The sequence below is a fragment of the Liolophura sinensis genome, chromosome 6, assembly GCF_032854445.1.
Source record: "Liolophura sinensis isolate JHLJ2023 chromosome 6, CUHK_Ljap_v2, whole genome shotgun sequence".
In the NCBI taxonomy this organism is placed as follows: Eukaryota; Metazoa; Mollusca; class Polyplacophora; order Chitonida; family Chitonidae; genus Liolophura; species Liolophura sinensis.
Genome location: NC_088300.1, coordinates 81,390,458 through 81,410,446, shown reverse-complemented (window position 1 = coordinate 81,410,446; position 19,989 = coordinate 81,390,458). Strand labels below are relative to the sequence as shown.

The 19,989-nt window shown below is 44.6% G+C and overlaps 1 protein-coding gene across 2 annotated transcripts in view; it reads left to right on the top strand.

Moving 5' to 3' along the window:
* The window catches only part of LOC135467750 (protein SFI1 homolog), a 68,351-nt gene that overhangs the window by 38,091 nt on the left and 10,271 nt on the right, over window positions 1–19,989 (top strand). For both annotated transcript variants that reach the window (XM_064745584.1, XM_064745583.1), the window contains exons 14-24: window positions 1,003–1,069; window positions 1,984–2,114; window positions 3,971–4,052; window positions 7,823–7,915; window positions 10,305–10,390; window positions 10,765–10,840; window positions 10,992–11,164; window positions 13,487–13,589; window positions 14,497–14,593; window positions 16,242–16,402; window positions 17,933–18,082. In XM_064745584.1, the coding sequence (XP_064601654.1) occupies window positions 1,003–1,069; window positions 1,984–2,114; window positions 3,971–4,052; window positions 7,823–7,915; window positions 10,305–10,390; window positions 10,765–10,840; window positions 10,992–11,164; window positions 13,487–13,589; window positions 14,497–14,593; window positions 16,242–16,402; window positions 17,933–18,082 (1,219 nt within the window). The remainder of the gene's footprint in view (window positions 1–1,002; window positions 1,070–1,983; window positions 2,115–3,970; window positions 4,053–7,822; window positions 7,916–10,304; window positions 10,391–10,764; window positions 10,841–10,991; window positions 11,165–13,486; window positions 13,590–14,496; window positions 14,594–16,241; window positions 16,403–17,932; window positions 18,083–19,989) is intronic.

Sequence of the window (19,989 nt, the reverse complement as noted above, 5' to 3'; positions counted from 1 at the left end):
TGGCACGCACTGGTACAGTACATATTCTTGACTGTATGTTGACATGGTGTATTTTCTCTCAGATTGTGTACATTACAACATCCTCTTGACTCTGTTGACATGGTGGATATACTCTTAGATTGTGTACATTACAGAAGTGTTGGCACGCACTGGTACGGTACATATTCTTGACTGTATGCTGACATGATGTATTTTTGCAAATTGTTGACACACTGTGGTACAGTACATCCTCTTGACTCTATCTTGACATGGTGTATTTTCTATCAGGCTGTGTACATTACAGAAGTGTTGGCACACTTTGGTACAGTACATATTCTTGACTCTATCTTGACATGTTGTATTTTCTCTCAGGTTGTGTAGATTACAGAAGTGCTAGCACACTGGTACAGTACACCTCTTGACTCTATGTTGACATGGTGTATTTCCCTCAGGCTGTGTACATTACAGAAGTGTTGGCACACTTTGGTACAGTACATATTCTTGATTGTTGATATGGTGTATTTTCTCTAAGGTTGTGTACCTTACAGAATTGCCTGCACGCTGTGGTACAGTACGCCTCTTGACTCTATGTTGACATGGTGTATTTTCTCTCAGGTTGTGTACATTACAGAAGTGTTGGCATGCTGTGGTACAATTCACCTTCTTGACTCTGTGTTGACTTGGTGTATTTTCTGTCAGGTTGTGTATATTACGGAAGCATTGGCACACTCTGGTACAGTGCATCCTTTTGATGTTGACTTGGTGTATTTTCTCTCAGGTTGTGTACATTAGAGAAGTGCTGGCACACTCTTGTACAGTACACCCTCTTAACTATGTTGACATGGTGTATTTTCTGTCAGGTTGTGTACATTATGGAAGTGTTGGCACACTCTGGTACAGTGCATCCTTTTGACTGTTGACACGGTGTATTTTCTCTCAGGTTGCGTACATTACAGAAGTGCCGGCACTCTCTTGTACAGTTACACCCTCTTAACTATGTTGACATGGTGTATTTTCTCTCAGGTTGTGTACATTACGGAAGTGCTGGCACACTCTTGTACAGTACAAGCTTTACAAACAACACAAGCAGGTAAGAATCCTTTGCCATGTTTCACCATTATATTAACTGCTATTTTGTTAATTAAAATAAATAATAATTTATAATTGTATGATGAATTCAGGCATGGAAATTGTGTGAAATTTGAATATTTAATACTTTTATTCTAAGTTTATTTTCAGTGTGGCCACTTTCTCCCTTCTTCACAAACACTGTGTAAGGTTGAATGTGATTGCTCTCAAATTCTACAGCGACGGGCATATTGCTTTAACCATTGTTAATAACGTTTGGCTCTTTTGTTTTTTTTATTTCTTTTTTGCTCATGTAGAAATAGCTCAGCAGTCAGTAGAGGAGTGGAAGTTGAGGGGTCAAGTTAGATGGCTGTGGTTAGGTACATTGGAGAATAAGTGAAAGCAGACTGACACAGAATGATTAACATGTTTAAATGGTGTAAAACTGATGAATTGTGCATGAACATGTCCTGGATGGAGTAATGATGATTGTCAAAGTGGTATTGTAAATAGTGCTGAAACACTTTAAAAAGTTTTAAAACATTATGAATAAAGCAATTTTGTCTTTTTCTTTTTTAATTTAGTTTTAGTCTCCTTGTCCCTGACTGCATAGAATAGCAGAGGCATATGTATGTACATTTTCTAATATAATTTCACCTCAGTACATGTAGATATTTTGCACAGACAAGTTCCTGGACTGAGAGGACTGTAGACCCATAGTCCCACACAGCATGAGATATACATTGTAAGATAATGGTTGTTGATGGCTGATTGTGGGGCACAACCTGCTGAAAACTCATCATCGTTAAGAACCTACGAAGTGATGTTTGTAGAGCAGTTACATGGTAAATTGGTGCAATAAGCTGTGTTTATGTTCACTTCTGAAGACATTCTGTAATAATAATGTATCTTTTCTATCTTTTGGATCTGTTTCAGTCCCTGGAGATAAAGGCAGAAGCTTACTTCTACTGGGCGAATCTGCCAAAATACTTCTTCAGGATGAAAGTCTTTGTCCATATCATGAAGAATAAACAATACAACTCACAGAAAGCTGAACAATTCAGAAGGTATTGGTTATCCTTGTCCAGCATGTCAAATGTCACGGACAGCTGAAGAATTCAGAAGGTATTGGTTATCCTTGTCCAGCATGTCAAATGTCACTCACAGCTGAAGAATTCAGAAGGTCTTGGTTATCCTTGTCCAGCATGTCAAATGTCACAGGCAGCTGAAGAATTCAGAAGGTCTTGGTTATCGTTGTCCAGCATGTCAAATGTCATAGACAGCTGAAGAATTCAGAAGGTATTGGTTATCCTTGTCCAGCATGTCAAATGTCACAGACAGCTGAAGAATTCAGAAGGTATTGGTTATCCTTGTCCAGCATGTCAAATGTCACAGACAGCCGAAGAATTCAGAAGGTATTGGTTATCCTTGTCCAGCATGTCAAATGTCACAGACAGCTGAAGAATTCAGAAGGTATTGGTTATCCTTGTCCAGCATGTCAAATGTCACAGGCAGCTGAAGAATTCAGAAGGTCTTGGTTATCGTTGTCCAGCATGTCAAATGTCATAGACAGCTGAAGAATTCAGAAGGTATTGGTTATCCTTGTCCAGCATGTCAAATGTCACAGACAGCGGAAGAATTCAGAAGGTATTGGTTATCCTTGTCCAGCATGTCAAATGTCACAGGCAGCTGAAGAATTCAGAAGGTATTGGTTATCCTTGTCCAGCATGTCAAATGTCACAGACAGCTGAAGAATTCAGAAGGTATTGGTTATCCTTGTCCAGCATGTCAAATGTCACAGGCAGCTGAAGAATTCAGAAGGTCTTGGTTATCCTTGTCCAGCATGTCAAATGTCACAGACAGCTGAAGAATTCAGAAGGTATTGGTTATCCTTGGCCAGCATGTCAAATGTCACAGACAGCTGAAGAATTCAGAAGGTATTGGTTATCCTTGGCCAGTATGTCAAATGTCACGGACAGCTGAAGAATTCAGAAGGTCTTGGTTATCGTTGTCCAGTACGTCAAATGTCACGGACAGCTGAAGAATTCAGAAGGTATTGGTTCTCCATTTTCAGAATGTCAAATATTAGAGACAGCTCTGTTTATGGGCTTTTAAACATATATGTAGTGAGCTCAAATTTCTAGCTTTCAGTTTTCTGTAGTCTTTATGGCGAAACCACTTATAAAATCGAAAGCTTATTTTAAGAATTCGATAATCCTGTGTTGAGGTCTCATGGGAGGGCAGCATTCAAATGCGTCACTGGAGCTTGTCAATCTACCTGTCTGAAGGGAGAATCTTCAAATGTGTTGCAGGAGCTTGTCAATCTGTCTGTCTGCAGGGAAATTATTCAGATGTGTCACTAGTCCTTGCCAATCTGTCTCTCTGCAGGGAGAATATTCAGATGTGTCACTAGAGCTTGTCAATATGTCTGGTTGCAGGGAGAATCTTCAAATGTGTCACTAGTCCTTTGCCAATCTGTCTGTCTGCAGGAACAATATTCAGATGTGCCTGTAGAGCTTGTCAACCTGTCTGGTTGCAGGGAGAATCTTCAAATGTGTCACAGGAGCCTGTCAATGTGCAGGGAGAATATTGAGATGTGTCACTAGTCCTTGTCAATCTGTCTGTCTGCAGGGAGAATATTCAAATGTGTCTCTAGAGCTTGTCTATCTGTCTGGTTGTAGGGAGAATCTTCAATTGTGTCACAGGAGCTTGTCAATCTGCAGAGAAAATACTCAGATGTGTCACTAGAGCTTGTCAGTCAGTCTGTAGTCAGGGAGAATATTCAATTGTGTCACTAGAGCTTGTCAGTCTGTCTGTTTGGAGGGAGAATATTCAATTGTGTCAACAGAACTTGTGAGTTTGTCTGTTTGAACGGAGAATATTCAAAGCTATCACTAATCCTTGTCCATCTATTTGTTTGCAGGGAGAATCTGCAGGCACGTTTTTTCTACCAGTGGTTTGTTGAGTCCGAGAAGAGTCAAAACGACCGAATGGCTGAGAGAATGGTACAAACCATGTTTTCTAATTTCTAATGACCATGACAGGAGTAGCAACCTAGCCAGTGTGGGGATTGTCCAGGTGTAGGGATGACCATGACAGGAGTAGCAACCAAGCCAGTGTGGGGATTGTCTATGTTTAGGGATGACCATGACAGGAGTAGCAACCAAGCCAGTGTGGGGATTGTCCAGGTGTAGGGATGACCATGACAGGAGTAGCAACCAAGCCAGTGTGGGGATTGTCCATGTTAAGGGATGACCATGACAGGAGTAGCAACCTAGCCAGCATGGGGATTGTCCAGGTGTAGGGATGACCATGACAGGATTAGCAACCAAGCCAGTGTGGGGATTCTCTATGTTTAGGGATGACCATGACAGGAGTAGCAACCAAGCCAGTGTGGGGATTGTCCATGTGAAGGGATGACCATGACAGGAGTAGCAACCAAGCCAGTGTGGGGATTGTCCATGTGAAGGGATGACCATGACAGGAGTAGCAACCTAGCCTGTATGGGGATTGTCCAGGTGTAGGGATGACCATGACAGCAGTAGCAACCTAGCCAGTGTGGGAATTGTCCATGTGAAGGGATGACCATGACAGGAGTAGCTCCTTAGCCAGTGTGGGGATTGTCCAGGTGAAGGTATAACCATGACAATAGTGGCACCCTAGCCAGTGTGGGGATTGTCCATGTGAAAGGGTTACCATGACAATAGTGGCACTCTGGCTAGTGTGGGGATTGTCCATATGAAGGGATGACCATGACAATAGTGGCACTCTAGCCAGTGTGGGGATTGTTCATGTGAAGGGGTGACCATGACAGGAGTAGCACCCTAGCTAGTGTGGGGATTGTCCATGTGAAGGGATGACCATGACAGTAGTGGCACTCTAGCTAGTGTGGGGATTGTCCATGTATACGGATGACCATGACAATAATGGCACTCTAGCCAGTGTGGGGATTGTTCATGTGAAGGGATGACCATGACAATAGTGGCACTCTAGCCAGTGTGGGGATTGTCTGTGTGTAGGGATGACCATGACGAGTAGCACCCTAGCTAGTATGGGGATTGTCCAGGTTTAGGGATGACCATGACAATAGCGGCACTCTAGCCAGTGTGGGGATTGTCCAGGTGTAGGGATGGCCATGACAGGAGTAGCACCCTAGCCATTGTGGAGATTGTCCATGTGAAGGGGTGACCATGACAATAGTGGCACTCTGGCCAGTGTGGGGATTGTCCATATGAAGGGATGACCATGACAGTAGTGGCACTCTGGCCAGTGTGGGGATTGTTCATGTGAAGGGATGACCATGACAGGAATAGAACCCTAGCTAGTGTGGGGATTGTCCATGTGAAGGGATGACCATGACAGTAGTGGCACTCTAGCCAGTGTGGGGATTGTCTGTGTGTAGGGATGACCATGACAATAGTAGCACCCTAGCCAGTGTGGGGATTGTTCATGTGAAGGGGTGACCATGACAAAAGTGGCACTCTGGCCAGTGTGGGGATTGTCCATGTGAAGGGATGACCATGACAGGAGTAGCAACCTAGCCTGTATGGGGATTGTCCAGGTGTAGGGATGACCATGACAGCAGTAGCAACCTAGCCAGTGTGGGAATTGTCCATGTGAAGGGATGACCATGACAGGAGTAGCTCCTTAGCCAGTGTGGGGATTGTCCAGGTGAAGGTATAACCATGACAATAGTGGCACCCTAGCCAGTGTGGGGATTGTCCATGTGAAAGGGTTACCATGACAATAGTGGCACTCTGGCTAGTGTGGGGATTGTCCATATGAAGGGATGACCATGACAATAGTGGCACTCTAGCCAGTGTGGGGATTGTTCATGTGAAGGGGTGACCATGACAGGAGTAGCACCCTAGCTAGTGTGGGGATTGTCCATGTGAAGGGATGACCATGACAGTAGTGGCACTCTAGCTAGTGTGGGGATTGTCCATGTATACGGATGACCATGACAATAATGGCACTCTAGCCAGTGTGGGGATTGTTCATGTGAAGGGATGACCATGACAATAGTGGCACTCTAGCCAGTGTGGGGATTGTCTGTGTGTAGGGATGACCATGACGAGTAGCACCCTAGCTAGTATGGGGATTGTCCAGGTTTAGGGATGACCATGACAATAGCGGCACTCTAGCCAGTGTGGGGATTGTCCAGGTGTAGGGATGGCCATGACAGGAGTAGCACCCTAGCCATTGTGGAGATTGTCCATGTGAAGGGGTGACCATGACAATAGTGGCACTCTGGCCAGTGTGGGGATTGTCCATATGAAGGGATGACCATGACAGTAGTGGCACTCTGGCCAGTGTGGGGATTGTTCATGTGAAGGGATGACCATGACAGGAATAGAACCCTAGCTAGTGTGGGGATTGTCCATGTGAAGGGATGACCATGACAGTAGTGGCACTCTAGCCAGTGTGGGGATTGTCTGTGTGTAGGGATGACCATGACAATAGTAGCACCCTAGCCAGTGTGGGGATTGTTCATGTGAAGGGGTGACCATGACAAAAGTGGCACTCTGGCCAGTGTGGGGATTGTCGATATGAAGGGATGACCATGACAATAGTGGCACTTTAGTCAGTGTGGGGATTGTTCATGTGAAGGGATGACCATGACAATAGCAGCACCCTAGCTAGTGTGGGGATTGTCCATATGAAGGGATGACCATGACAGTAGTGGCACTCTGGCCAGGGTGGGGATTGTTCATGTGAAGGGATGACCATGACAGGAGTAGAACCCTAGCTAGTGTGGGGATTGTCCATGTGAAGGGGTGACCATGACAAAAGTGGCACTCTGGCTAGTGTGGGGATTGTCCAAGTGTAGGGATGACCATGACAATAGTGGCACCCTAGCCAGTGTGGGGATTGTCCATGTGAAGGGGTGACCATGACAAAAGTTGCACTCTGGCCAGTGTGGGGATTGTCCATATGAAGGGATGACCATGACAATAATGGCACTCTAGTCAGTGTGGGGATTGTTCATGTGAAGGGATGACCATGACAATAGTAGCACCCTAGCCAGTGTGGGGATTGTCCATGTGAAGGGGTGACCATGACAAAAGTGGCATTCTGGCTAGTGTGGGGATTGTTCATGTGAAGGGATGACCATGACAATAATGGCACTCTGGCCAGTGTGGGGATTGTCCATATGAAGGGATGACCATGACAATAGTGGCACTCTGGCCAGTGTGGGGATTGTCCATGTGAAGGGATGACCATGACAATAATGGCACTCTGGCCAGTGTGGGGATTGTCCAGGTGTAGGGATGACCATGACAATAGTGGCACTCTAGCCAGTGTGGGGATTGTCTGTGTGTAGGGATGACCATGACGAGTAGCATCCTATCCAGTGTGGAAATTGTCCAGGTGAAGGGATGACCATGACAATAGCGGCACTCTAGCCAGTGTGGGGATTGTCCAGGTGTAGAGATGGCCATGACAGGAGTAGTACCCTAGCTAATGTGGGGATTGTCTGTGTGTAGGGATGACCATGACAATAGTAGCACCCTAGCCAGTGTGGGGATTGTCCATGTGAAGGGATGACCGTGACAATAGTGGCACTCTAGTCAGTGTGGGGATTGTCCATGTGAAGGGATGACCATGACAGGAGTAGCACCCTAGCCAATGTGGAGATTGTCCATGATAATAGTGGCACTCTAGCCAGTGTGGGAATTTTAACCTAACCGTCAGACTTACACAACACAGTGGTATACATGCCCAGTGTGTGTACCAGATGGAACTGAAAAGCTGATTCTATTTTGCTATGCAGGCTATTGTGCAGTATGATGGGAATCTCGGCCGAAGATTTTTGCGCATGTGGAGACAGAAAACCCAAGAAGTTTTGGAAGAGCAAGAAAAAATGGTATGACCTCATTGATACCTTTAATTGGATACATGTACTCCAGGGTAACATATTTATATAACAGTCACATCTGCTTACATATATATGAAATTAATTGTTGCAGTTTTATATTTGATTATTGCGAGTAAACATCATGACAGAGCCGTGTGTAAGAATGCCTTGTTATTTCAGGTTATTACAGCTGACCATGACAGAGCCGTGTGTAAGAATGCCTTGTTATTTCAGGTTATTACAGCTGACCATGACAGATCAGTGTGTAAGAATACCTTGTTATATCAGGTTATTACAGCTGAACATGACAGAGCAATGTGTAAGAATGCCTTGTTATTTCAGGTTATTACAGCTGAACATGACATAACAGTGTGTAAGAATGCCTTATTATTTCAGGTTATTGGGGCTAAACATGACAGAGCAGTGTGTAAGAATGCCTTGTTATTTCAGGTTATTACAGCTGAACATGACATAGCAGTGTGTAAGAATGCCTTGTTATTTCAGGTTATTACAGCTGAACATGACAGAGCAATGTGTAAGAATGCCTTGTTAGTTCAGGTTATTGGGACTGAACATGACAGAGCAGTGTGTAAGAATGCCTTGTTATTTCAGGTTATTACAGCTGACCATGACAGAGCCGTGTGTAAGAATGCCTTGTTATTTCAGGTTATTGAGGCTGACTATGACAGCCGTGTGTAAGAATACCTTGTTATTTCAGGTTATTACAGCTGAACATGACAGAGCAATGTGTAAGAATGCCTTGTTATTTCAGGTTATTACAGCTGAACATGACAGAGCAATGTGTAAGAATACCTTGTTATGTCAGGCTATTACAGCTGAACATGACAGAGCCGTGTGTAAGAATGCCTTGTTATTTCAGGTTATTACAGCTGACCATGACAGAGCAGTGTGTAAGAATGCCTTGTTATTTCAGGTTATTACAGCTGAACATGACAGAGCAATGTCTAAGAATACCTTGTTATTTCAGGTTATTACAGCTGAACATGACAGAGCCGTGTGTAAGAATGCCTTGTTATTTCAGGTTATTACTGCTGAACATGACAGAGCAATGTGTAAGAATGCCTTGTTATTTCAGGTTATTACAGCTGAACATGACAGAGCCGTGTGTAAGAATGCCTTGTTATTTCAGGTTATTACAGCTGAACATGACAGAGCAATGTGTAAGAATACCTTGTTATTTCAGGTTATTGAGGCTGACCATGACAGAGCAGTGTGTAAGAATGCCTTGTTATTTCAGGTTATTGGGGCTAAACATGACAGAGCCGTGTGTAAGAATGCCTTGTTATTTCAGGTTATTACAGCTGACCATGACAGAGCAGTGTGTAAGAATGCCTTGTTATTTCAGGTTATTACAGCTGAACATGACAGAGCAATGTGTAAGAATACCTTGTTATTTCAGGTTATTACAGCTGAACATGACAGAGCCGTGTGTAAGAATGCCTTGTTATTTCAGGTTATTACAGCTGAACATGACAGAGCAGTGTGTAAGAATGCCTTGTTATTTCAGGTTATTACAGCTGACTTTGACAGAGCCGTGTGTAAGAATGTCTTATTATTTCAGGTTATTACAGCTGAACATGACAGAGCAATGTGTAAGAATACCTTGTTATTTCAGGTTATTACAGCTGACTATGACAGCAGTGTGTAAGAATGCCTTGTTATTTCAGGTTTTTACAGCTGAACATGACAGAGCCGTGTGCAAGAGTGCCTTGTTATTTCAGGTTATTGGGGCTGAACATGACAGAGCCGTGTGTAAGAATGCCTTGCTATTTCAGGTTATTGAGGCTGACCATGACAGAGCAGTGTGTAAGAATGCCTTGTTATTTCAGGTTATTGGGGCTAAACATGACAGAGCCGTGTGTAAGAATACCTTGTTATTTCAGGTTATTGGGGCTGAACATGACAGAGCCGTGCGTAAGAATACCTTGTTATTTCAGGTTATTACAGCTGAACATGACAGAGCAATGTGTAAGAATACCTTGTTATTTCAGGTTATTACAGCTGAACATGACAGAGCCGTGTGTAAGAATGCCTTGTTATGTCAGGCTATTACAGCTGAACATGACAGAGCAATGTGTAAGAATGCCTTGTTATTTCAGGTTATTGGGGCTGAACACGACACAGCAGCGTGTAAGAATGCCTTGTTATTTCAGGTTATTGGGCTGAACATGACAGAGCCGTGTGTAAAAATGCCTTGTTATTTCAGGTGGTTGTGGCTGAACATGACAGCTGAGCGATGTGTAAGAATGCCTTGTTATTTCAGGTGGTTGTGGCTGAACATGACAGCTGAGCGATGTGTAAGAATGCCTTGTTATTTCAGGTGGTTGTGGCTGAACATGACAGCTGAGCAATGTGTAAGAATGCCTTTTTATTCCAGGCTCTTGCAGCTGAACATGACAGTAGAGCAGTGTGTAGGAATGCCTTGAACATCTGGAGACAGTATGTTGATGAACTAAGACGAAGGTAGGTGGTTTATAGAGAGTTATGTGTGTGGGATGGGATGGGGCTGTCTTTGGATTGGTGGTCTATGGAGAGTTGTGTGTATGGGATGGGGGTCTCTTTGGATTGGTGGTTTATAGAGTTTCTTGTGTGGGATGGGATGGGGGTAGGGTGAAATTGTCCTGCTGGTGAGATTGATTACGCATATGTAAGTGTGTGTGTTCTCCCTGCCTTATGCAGTGGGGAACTGGAGAAATAAGGACATTAGGTCTGTGACCTCCATGATCTTAGACAGCCCACTTCTACTGTAAAGTGCAGGTACTTCATACTTCATACATGTAGATAAAGTCTTTCTGTACAACTAACTAAATGTTTTTGCATGTTGTTTTTTTTTCCAGCCAGAAGAATGATGTCAAGGCAGCCAAGCACCTTTATCTGCAGAGGATAAAACGATCATTAATTGCATGGAAAATGGTAAATATGTTTTTCTTCCAAAAAAAGTGCATTTTTTCAGAGGATATCGTTTCATTTTTGATGGTACTTGTATATCCATATATCATGTCTTCCATTCTCCAGAGCCAAGCATGTCAATGAAAGTAACAACTTTATTTCTTTTTCTTGAAAGTACCAGGAGAAGAAGAAAAAGAAGACGTCTCGTCAACAGAAAGCTGTGTCTCACTATCATCACAAGCAGTGTAGGCTTGTTCTGCAGAGATGGTGTGTTTACCTGACACAGCGACGACAACAAAAGGCAGCTGCCGAGGAGAAGTATCAAGCAAAGTGTGATCTCCTCAGAAGGTTACTTCATTTATATCTTTTGGTTTTATGAGTGTTTATAATTCTGGTGGTAAGACACTTCAGTTATGCATTATTTAATTGTATTGTACCGTCTTGTATCTACGGTGACTTGTTGTTTTTAAGCAGAGAGAGTGATGAGCCGCGAGCAGCCTGACATGAGCCCTCGCTGTGGATCAGACTGCTACCCCACATCACATGGGCAGATGAGCTGCCAGCAGCCTGACATGAGCCCTCACTGTGGATCAGACTGCTACCCCACATCACATGGGCAGATGAGCTGCCAGCAGCCTGACATGAGCCCTCACTGTGGATCAGACTGCTAGCCCACGGCACATGGACAGATGAGCTGCCAGCAGCCTGACATGAGCCCTCACTGTGGATCAGACTGCTACCCCACAGCAGATGGGCAGATGAGCTGCCAGCAGCCTGACATGAGGCCTCACTGTGGATCAGGCTGCTAGCCCACATCACATGGCCAGATGAGCTGCCAGTAGCCTGACATGAGCCAACACTGTGGATCAGGCTGCTAGCCCACAGCACATGGCAGATGAGCTGCCAGCAGCCTGACATGAGCCCTCACTGTGGATCAGGCTGCTACCCCACAGCACATGGACAGATGAGCTGCCAGCAGCCTGACTTGAGCCCTCACTGTAGATCAGGCTGCTAACCCACATCACATGGCCAGATGAGCTGCCAGCAGCCTGACATGAACCCTCACTGTGGATCAGGCTGCTAGAACAGACCATATGGCCAGATGAGCCCCCCAGCAGCCTGACATGAGCCCTCACTGTGAATCAGGCTGCTACCCCACATCACATGGACAAATGAGCCGCCAGCAGCCTGACATGAGCCCTCACTATGGATCAGGCTGTTAGCCCACAGCACATGGACAGATGAGCTGCCAGCAGCCTGACATGAGCCCTCACTGTGGATCAGGCTGCTAGCCCACAGCACATGGCCAGATGAGCTGCCAGCAGCCTGACTTGAGCCCTCACTGTAAATCAGGCTGCTAGCCCACATCACATGGCCAGATGAGCTGCCAGCAGCCTGACATGAGCCTTCAAGGTGAATCAGGCTGCTAGCCCACACCACATGGCCAGATGAGCCCCCCAGCAGCCTGACATGAACCCTCACTGTGGATCAGGCTGCTACCCCACATCACATGGCCAGATGAGCTGCCAGCAGCCTGACATGAGCCCTCACTGTGGATCAGGCTGCTAGCCCACACCACACGGCCAGATGACCTGCCAGCAGCCTGACATGAGCCCTCACTGTGGATCAGGCTGCTACCCCACACCACACGGCCAGATGAGCCGTTCTTGGTCATTACGCTGGGCTAGTGCTCTAACCAACTGAGCCACGGAGGTCCCCACTTTCATACCGTACAACTGCACCATTCCATACATGTACATGTGGACATACATCATACTGTGGACTGCCTAGGCATTTCTCGTGTCATGCTTAACTTAAGATTCATAGGCATCTCTAATATTGTAACAACATTGATATTTGCTTGGTGTCAAGTAAATCTTGGCTGTAAGGACTGACCCTTTGCAGTCTGAGTTTAAGCAACCTTTAAAATCTGCTGTTTCACCTTACAATGCCTTTTATCCAGTTTATGACACCCTGTAATTCAGTTTTTTATAAACCCAAGGCAGAATTCTCACAAATCCATTGGGGGCCTCTGTGGCAGAAGTGGTTAGAGTTCCAGCGCGATGCAATGAGTTTGGCCGTATGTGGGAAGGTCTACCAATAACCTGCAGATGATTGTGGTTTTTCTCTAGGCTCTGCCTGGTTTCCTCTCGCCATAATGCGGGTCGTGGAAATAAAAATAGAATCCATTGTGACTGATAGTAATTCCTACAGAGTGAATAAACCAGTGTAGTTGTTCGTTGTAGATAGACAGCTGCATTCAGAATGAAAAAACCAATGTAGTTGTTCAGTGTAGATAGCCAGCTGCATTTCAGAATGAATAAACCAGTGTAGTTGTTCAGTGTAGACAGGCAGCTGCATTCATACAGCTGTCAACAAATTATAGGCCCAAAGTACATTGGCAGTGGAACAACGGTTGCCTGAGGTCTGATTATGGATTGGGCTTGATACATTTCACAGGCTTCTAACTACACATTGTCTTAGGCTCTGGGTTAAGGATGAGTTCATACTGTTAGATTGCGATACATGTAGTGGAAGAGAAAGACAAGAGTTGGGGATGAGGGGAGAATACTGGGTGACACTGTATGTGACATGATTGCAGTCTGTAAAGTGAGGTGATGCCGATGAACTGCTGACCTCTGTGATGACCAGTGTGTTGTGTTCTTGTAGGTGGGTAATACAGACATGGGGTAGGCGCATCCACGAGAACATCCAAGAGAGAGAGGCCAACAAGAGAGCAGAGACACACCACAATAGGAGGATCTTAGTAAAGGTGAGTCACACAGTGAGTTAGCAACACCACAACAGGAGGATCTGAGTAAAGGTGAGTCACAGAAAGCTGAGGCACACCACAACAGGAGGATCTTAGTAAAGGTGAGTCAAACAGTGAGTGAGGTACACCACAAGAGGAGCATCTTAGTAAAGGTGAGTCACACAGTTAGTTAGGTACACCACAATAGGAGCATCTTAGTCAAGATGAGTCACACAGTGAGTTAGGTACACCACAACAGGATGATCTTAAAAAAGGTGAGTCACAGGGCGAGCAGAGGCACGCCCCAACAGGAGGATCTTAGCAAAGGTGGGTCAAAGGGAGAGCTACTCCACATATGGAGAATCTCAGTAAAGGTGAGTCACACAGTGAGTGAGGTACACCACAAGAGGAGGATCTTAGCAAAGTTGAGTTAAAGGAAGAGCAGAGGTGCATGTACACCACAGTGAGTGAGTCACAGAGAATTGATGTAAATCACAACACACACAGTAGGGGCCTCCGTGGCTCAGTTGGTTAGTGCGCTAGTGTAACGTAATGACCCAGGAGTCTCTCACCAATGCAGTTGATGTGAGTTCATGTTCAGCTTATGCTGGCTTCCTCTCCAGCCATACGTGGGAAGGTCTGTCAGCAACCTGCGGATGGTCGTGGCTTTCCTTTGGGCTGTGCCCAGTTTCCACCCACCATAATGCTGGCCGCCGTCGTATAAGTGAAATATTCTTGAGTATGGCAGGTGTGGGTATAAAGAAGGTTTGAACTGAGGCTTGAAGAGAGTTTGGCTTTGGATATAAATACTGAGTATACATATAGCACATGGACATGGAGGTATGGAGAACATGTGAAGTTTGACACTTTTATTGTCTAATTATGTGAATACATTATAATAGATATCTGTGGCTATTTCACATGGTAGGTGCTGAAGACGTGGCATCGTTTTGCTGCAATCCACGCTTACAAGAAAAGTGAGACGGCTCAGCTGGTTATGCAAGGACAAGAAGAGCTTCATACAGGTTATATATCTAACATACATGTGCTAACATCAGATCCTTCATACAGGTTATATATCTAACATACATGTGCTAACATCAGATCCTTCATACAGGTTATATATCTAACATACATGTGCTAACATCAGATCCTTCATACAGGTTATATATCTAACATACATGTGCTAACATCAGATCCTTCATACAGGTTATATATCTAACATACATGTGCTAACATCAGATCCTTCATACAGGTTATATATCTAACATACATGTGCTAACATCAGATCCTTCATACAGGTTATATATCTAACATACATGTGCTAACATCAGATCCTTCATACAGGTTATATATCTTACGTACATATGCTAACATCAAGCCCTCCATACAGGTTATGTATCTTACACACATATACTAATATGAGGCCCTTCATACAGGTTATGTATCTGACACACGCGCTAACGTCAGGCCATTCATACAGGTTATATATCTTACATACATGAGCTAACAGCTGGCCCTCCATACAGGTTATATATCTAACATATGTGTGCCAACACCTGGCCCTCCATACAATTTATATATCTGACACGCATGTGCTAACATCAGATCCTTCATACAGGTGATATATCTTACATACATGAGGTAACAGCTGGCCCTCCATATAGGTTATATATCTGACACACATGTACTAACATCAGATCCTTCATACAGGTTATATATCTTACAACCTGTGGTTAAGATATATATATATATCTTACAACCTGTGGTTGTAAGATATATAACGCATACTGACCATTTTACAATGTCAATAGCTTTTACCAGTACCATTTACGCACTTTAGCATATCTGCTTTGCAGCGGCTTGCAATGGTAACCACATGTACCACAACCACATGTGGTAACCACATGTAGACTCAGGTTGCTCATTCGCTCACTTGCAGTATTCGTTTCATTCAGTATATAAAATAGTTTTAGACTTTTTTTCCAATAACCATTCTCATCCCTGTGATTTACATGTGGATGTGTGATGATTTACATATGCATGTGTGATGATGTGCATGTGTGATGATTTACATGCCAGTTTGTGATGATTTACATGCCTGTTTGTGATGATTTACAGGTACATTTGTGATAATTTACACGGACATGTGCATGTGTGATGATTTACATGTATGTGTCTGATAATTTACATAACCATCTGTGTCGATTTGCATATGCATATGTGTGGTGATTTGCATGTCCATGTGTCATGATTTGCATGTGTATTTGTGATGATTTGCGTATTCATGTGTCATGATTTACATGTACGTGTGCGATTGGGAGGGGGGGGGGGGTCTCAGTTGGTTAGCGTGCTAGCGCAACATAATAACGCAGGAGCCTCTCACCAAAGCGTTCTCTGTGAGTTAAAGTCGCATGCTGGCTTCCTCCCCGGCCGTACATGGGATTGTCAGCCAGCAGCCTGCGGATGGTCATGGATTTTCCGCGGGCTATGCCCGGTTTCCTCACACCATACTGCTGGTTGCCATCGTCTATGTGAAAATGTTCTTGAGTACGGCCTAAAACACCAATTAAACAAACAAATCAGATACGTGTGTGATGATTTACATGTGCATGTGTCATGATTTACATGTCCATGTGTGATCAATCATGGTTCTTATCTGTTTGTAAACAGGGATATTACGGCGGAGCTTTCTGCACTGGAGACTGGCGCGGGATGAGGCTCTTATCCTGACGCTGAAACACGAGCAGGCAGTACAACATCACCAGAACTGTGTTGGGCTTAGAACTCTCCAGGCCTGGAAGCATTTCTGTCAGCTGTCTTACAGGAAGAAGGTAATACAACAGTCGGTAGCAACAACAGTCGGTAGCAACTGATACGAGCAACTTGCCTGGTCAGGTAGGAAAAGTGGTGGTGTTAGACCATTCAATACACAGCAAAATATAAACATACCAAAGAAAACATTCATAGTTAAGAATATTAAGCCATATTAAGAGGTATGCTGTTTCTCTCCAGTGTTTTCTCCCAGGTAAGTAAACCTTAAAATAATGGCGAAAGTTGATGAAATTAATACACGAAAATCTATCTGCCGTCAGATGGTGGCTCAGACATGATGTGTTTTGTGTTACATCTCCTCACTCACCAGGCACTGTGGTTTTGTCAGACAGTGGCTCAGACATGATGTGTTTTGTGTTACATCTCCTCACTCGTCAGACGCTGTGGTTTTGTCAGACAGTGGCTCAGACATGATGTGTTTTGTGTTACAGCTGCTAGCTGGCCAGGCACTGTTGTTTGGTCAGACAGTGGCTCAGACATGATGTGTTTTTTCTGTTACAGCAGCTAGCTGGCCAGGCACTGTGGTTTCGTCAGACGGTGGCTCAGACATGATGTGTTTTTTCTGTTACAGCTGCTAGCTGGCCAGACACTGTTGTTTCATCAGACGGTGGCTCAGAAATGACGTGTTTTGTGTTACAGCTGCCAGCTCGTCAGACGCTGTTGTTTCATCAGACGGTGGCTCAGAAATGACGTGTTTTGTGGTACAGCTGCTAGCTCGCCAGGCACTGTGGTTTCATCAGACGGTGGCTCAGACATGATGTGTTTTGTGTTGCAGCTGCTAGCTTGCCATCCACTGTGGTTTTGTCAGACGGTGGCTCAGACATGATGTGTTTTGTGTTACAGCTGCTAGCTCGCCAGGCACTGTGGTTTCGTCAGACGGTGGCTCAGACATGATGTGTTTTTTCTGTTACAGCAGCTAGCTGGCCAGGCACTGTGGTTTCGTCAGACGGTGGCTCAGAAATGACGTGTTTTGTGTTACAGTTGCTAGCTGGCCAGGCACTGTTGTTTCGTCAGACAGTGGCTCAGACATGATGTGTTTTGTGTTACATCTCCTCACTCACCAGGCACTGTGGTTTTGTCAGACAGTGGCTCAGACATGATGTGTTTTTTCTGTTACAGCTGCTAGCTGGCCAGGCACTGTTGTTTCATCAGACGGTGGCTCAGAAATGACGTGTTTTGTGTTACAGTTGCTAGCTTGCCATCCACTGTGGTTTTGTCAGATGGTGGCTCAGACATGATGTGTTTTGTGTTACAGCTGCTAGCTAGCCAGGTGCTGTGGTTTCGTCAGACGGTGGCTCAGACATGATGTGTTTTGTGTTACAGCTGCTAGCTGGCCAGGCACTGTTGTTTGGTCAGACGGTGGCTCAGACATGATGTGTTTTTTCTGTTACAGCAGCTAGCTGGCCAGGTGCTGTGGTTTCGTCAGACGGTGGCTCAGGCATGATGTATTTTGTGTTACAGCTGCCAGCTCGTCAGACGCTGTGGTTTTGTCAGATGGTGGCTCAGACATGATGTGTTTTGTGTTACAGCTGCTAGCTCGCCAGGCGCTGTGGTTTCGTCAGACGGTGGCCCAGACTCGCTACTTTGCATGCTGGAAGCAAGAACATGAACAAGCCCAGGAAAAGCAGGCCAAAACTAACCTGGCTCTCTGGCACTGGTGTCTGTCTCTCCAGAGAAGGGTTAGTAGCACAATGCCTTTACTATAAACTGCTTTATGATGGATGAGTACTTGTCAAGAAATATGGATAACAAACAAAACTGTACACCTGAAGTAAGAAAAAAAAACAAAAAAGGGGAATCATTAAATCCCAAAGTGGATGATTTTGAGTCACATTTTACTTCCCCAGGCTTACAAATGTACATGAAGGCTATTATTATAAAGATATTGACCACATTTCCATCAGCCCAGATATTGGCCACTTTTCCATCAGCTAATGTATAGGCCACATATGGATGAACTGAGGTACATGTATATCTATCAGTGAGCCTTACAGATAGTTAAAGCCCCACCTGGTTACATCTGTCAGGTCCTTGATCAAAACCTGATTGCTGTCGTATAAGTGGAAAAAATCTTGAGTAAGATGTTAAACAAGAATCAAATATGAAATAACCTTGTATAATTAAATGAACTTTATGTTGGCCAGTTAACTGAGGTATTGGTTTTCTCTCAATGAGTTAAGGTGTTGTACTTGTGAGTGAACTAAAACCTGACAATTCTGATGTTTGCCATCTCTCGGTGAGGAACGTGTTGCACACCTGTGAGTGAGCTAAGACCTGACAGTTCTAGTGTTTGCCATGTCTCCATGAGTTAAGGTGTTGTACTTGTGAGTGAGCTAAAACCTGACAGTTCTGATGTTTGCCATCTCTCGGTGAGGAACGTGTTGCACACCTGTGAGTGAGCTAAGACCTGACAGTTCTAGTGTTTGCCATGTCTCCATGAGTTAAGGTGTTGCACACCTGTGAGTGAGCTAAGACCTGACAGTTCTAGTGTTTGCCATGTCTCCATGAGTTAAGGTGTTGCGTACCTGTCAGTGAGCTAAAACCTGACAGTTGTATTGTTAAGGTATTGTGTACCTGTCGGTGAGCTAAGACCTGACACTTGTGGTGTTTGCCATGTCTCCATGAGTTAAGGTGTTGCATACCTGTCAGTGAGCTAAGACCTGACAGTTGTGGTGTTTGCCATCTCTCCATGAGTTAAGTTGTTGCATACCTGTCAGTGAGCTAAGACCTGACAGTTGTAGTCTTTGCCATCTTTCCATGAGTTAAGGTATTGTGTACCTGTCGGTGAGCTAAGACCTGACAGTTGTAGTCTTTGCCATCTTGCCATGAGTTAAGGTGTTGCATACCTGTCAATGAGCTAAGACCTGACAGTTGTGGTGTTTGCCATCTTTCCATGAATTAAGGTATTGTGTACCTGTCAGTGATCTAAGACCTGACAGTTGTGGTGTTTGCCATGTCTCCATGAGTTAAGGTGTTGCGTACCTGTCAATGAGCTAAGACCTGACAGTTGTGGTGTTTGCCATGTCTCCATGAGTTAAGGTGTTGCGTACCTGTCAATGAGCTAAGACCTGACAGTTGTGGTGTTTGCCATCTCTCCATGAGTTAAGGTGTTGCATACCTGTCAGTGAGGTAAGACCTAACAGTTGTGGTGTTTGCCATCTCTCCACGAGTTAAGTTGTTGCATACCTGTCAGTGAGCTAAGACCTGACAGTTGTGGTCTTTGCCATCTTTCCATGAGTTAAGGTATTGTGTACCTGTCAGTGAGCTAAGGCCTGACAGTTGTAGTCTTTGCCATCTTGCCATGAGTTAAGGTGTTGCGTACCTGTCAATGAGCTAAGACCTGACAGTTGTGGTGTTTGCCATGTCTCCATGAGTTAAGGTGTTGCGTACCTGTCAATGAGCTAAGACCTGACAGTTGTGGTGTTTGCCATCTTTCCATGAGTTAAGGTATTGTGTACCTGTCGGTGAGCTAAGACCTGACAGTTGTGGTGTTTGCCATGTCTCCATGAGTTAAGGTGTTGCATACCTGTCAGTGAGCTAAGACCTGACAGTTGTGGTGTTTGCCATCTCTCCATGAGTTAAGTTG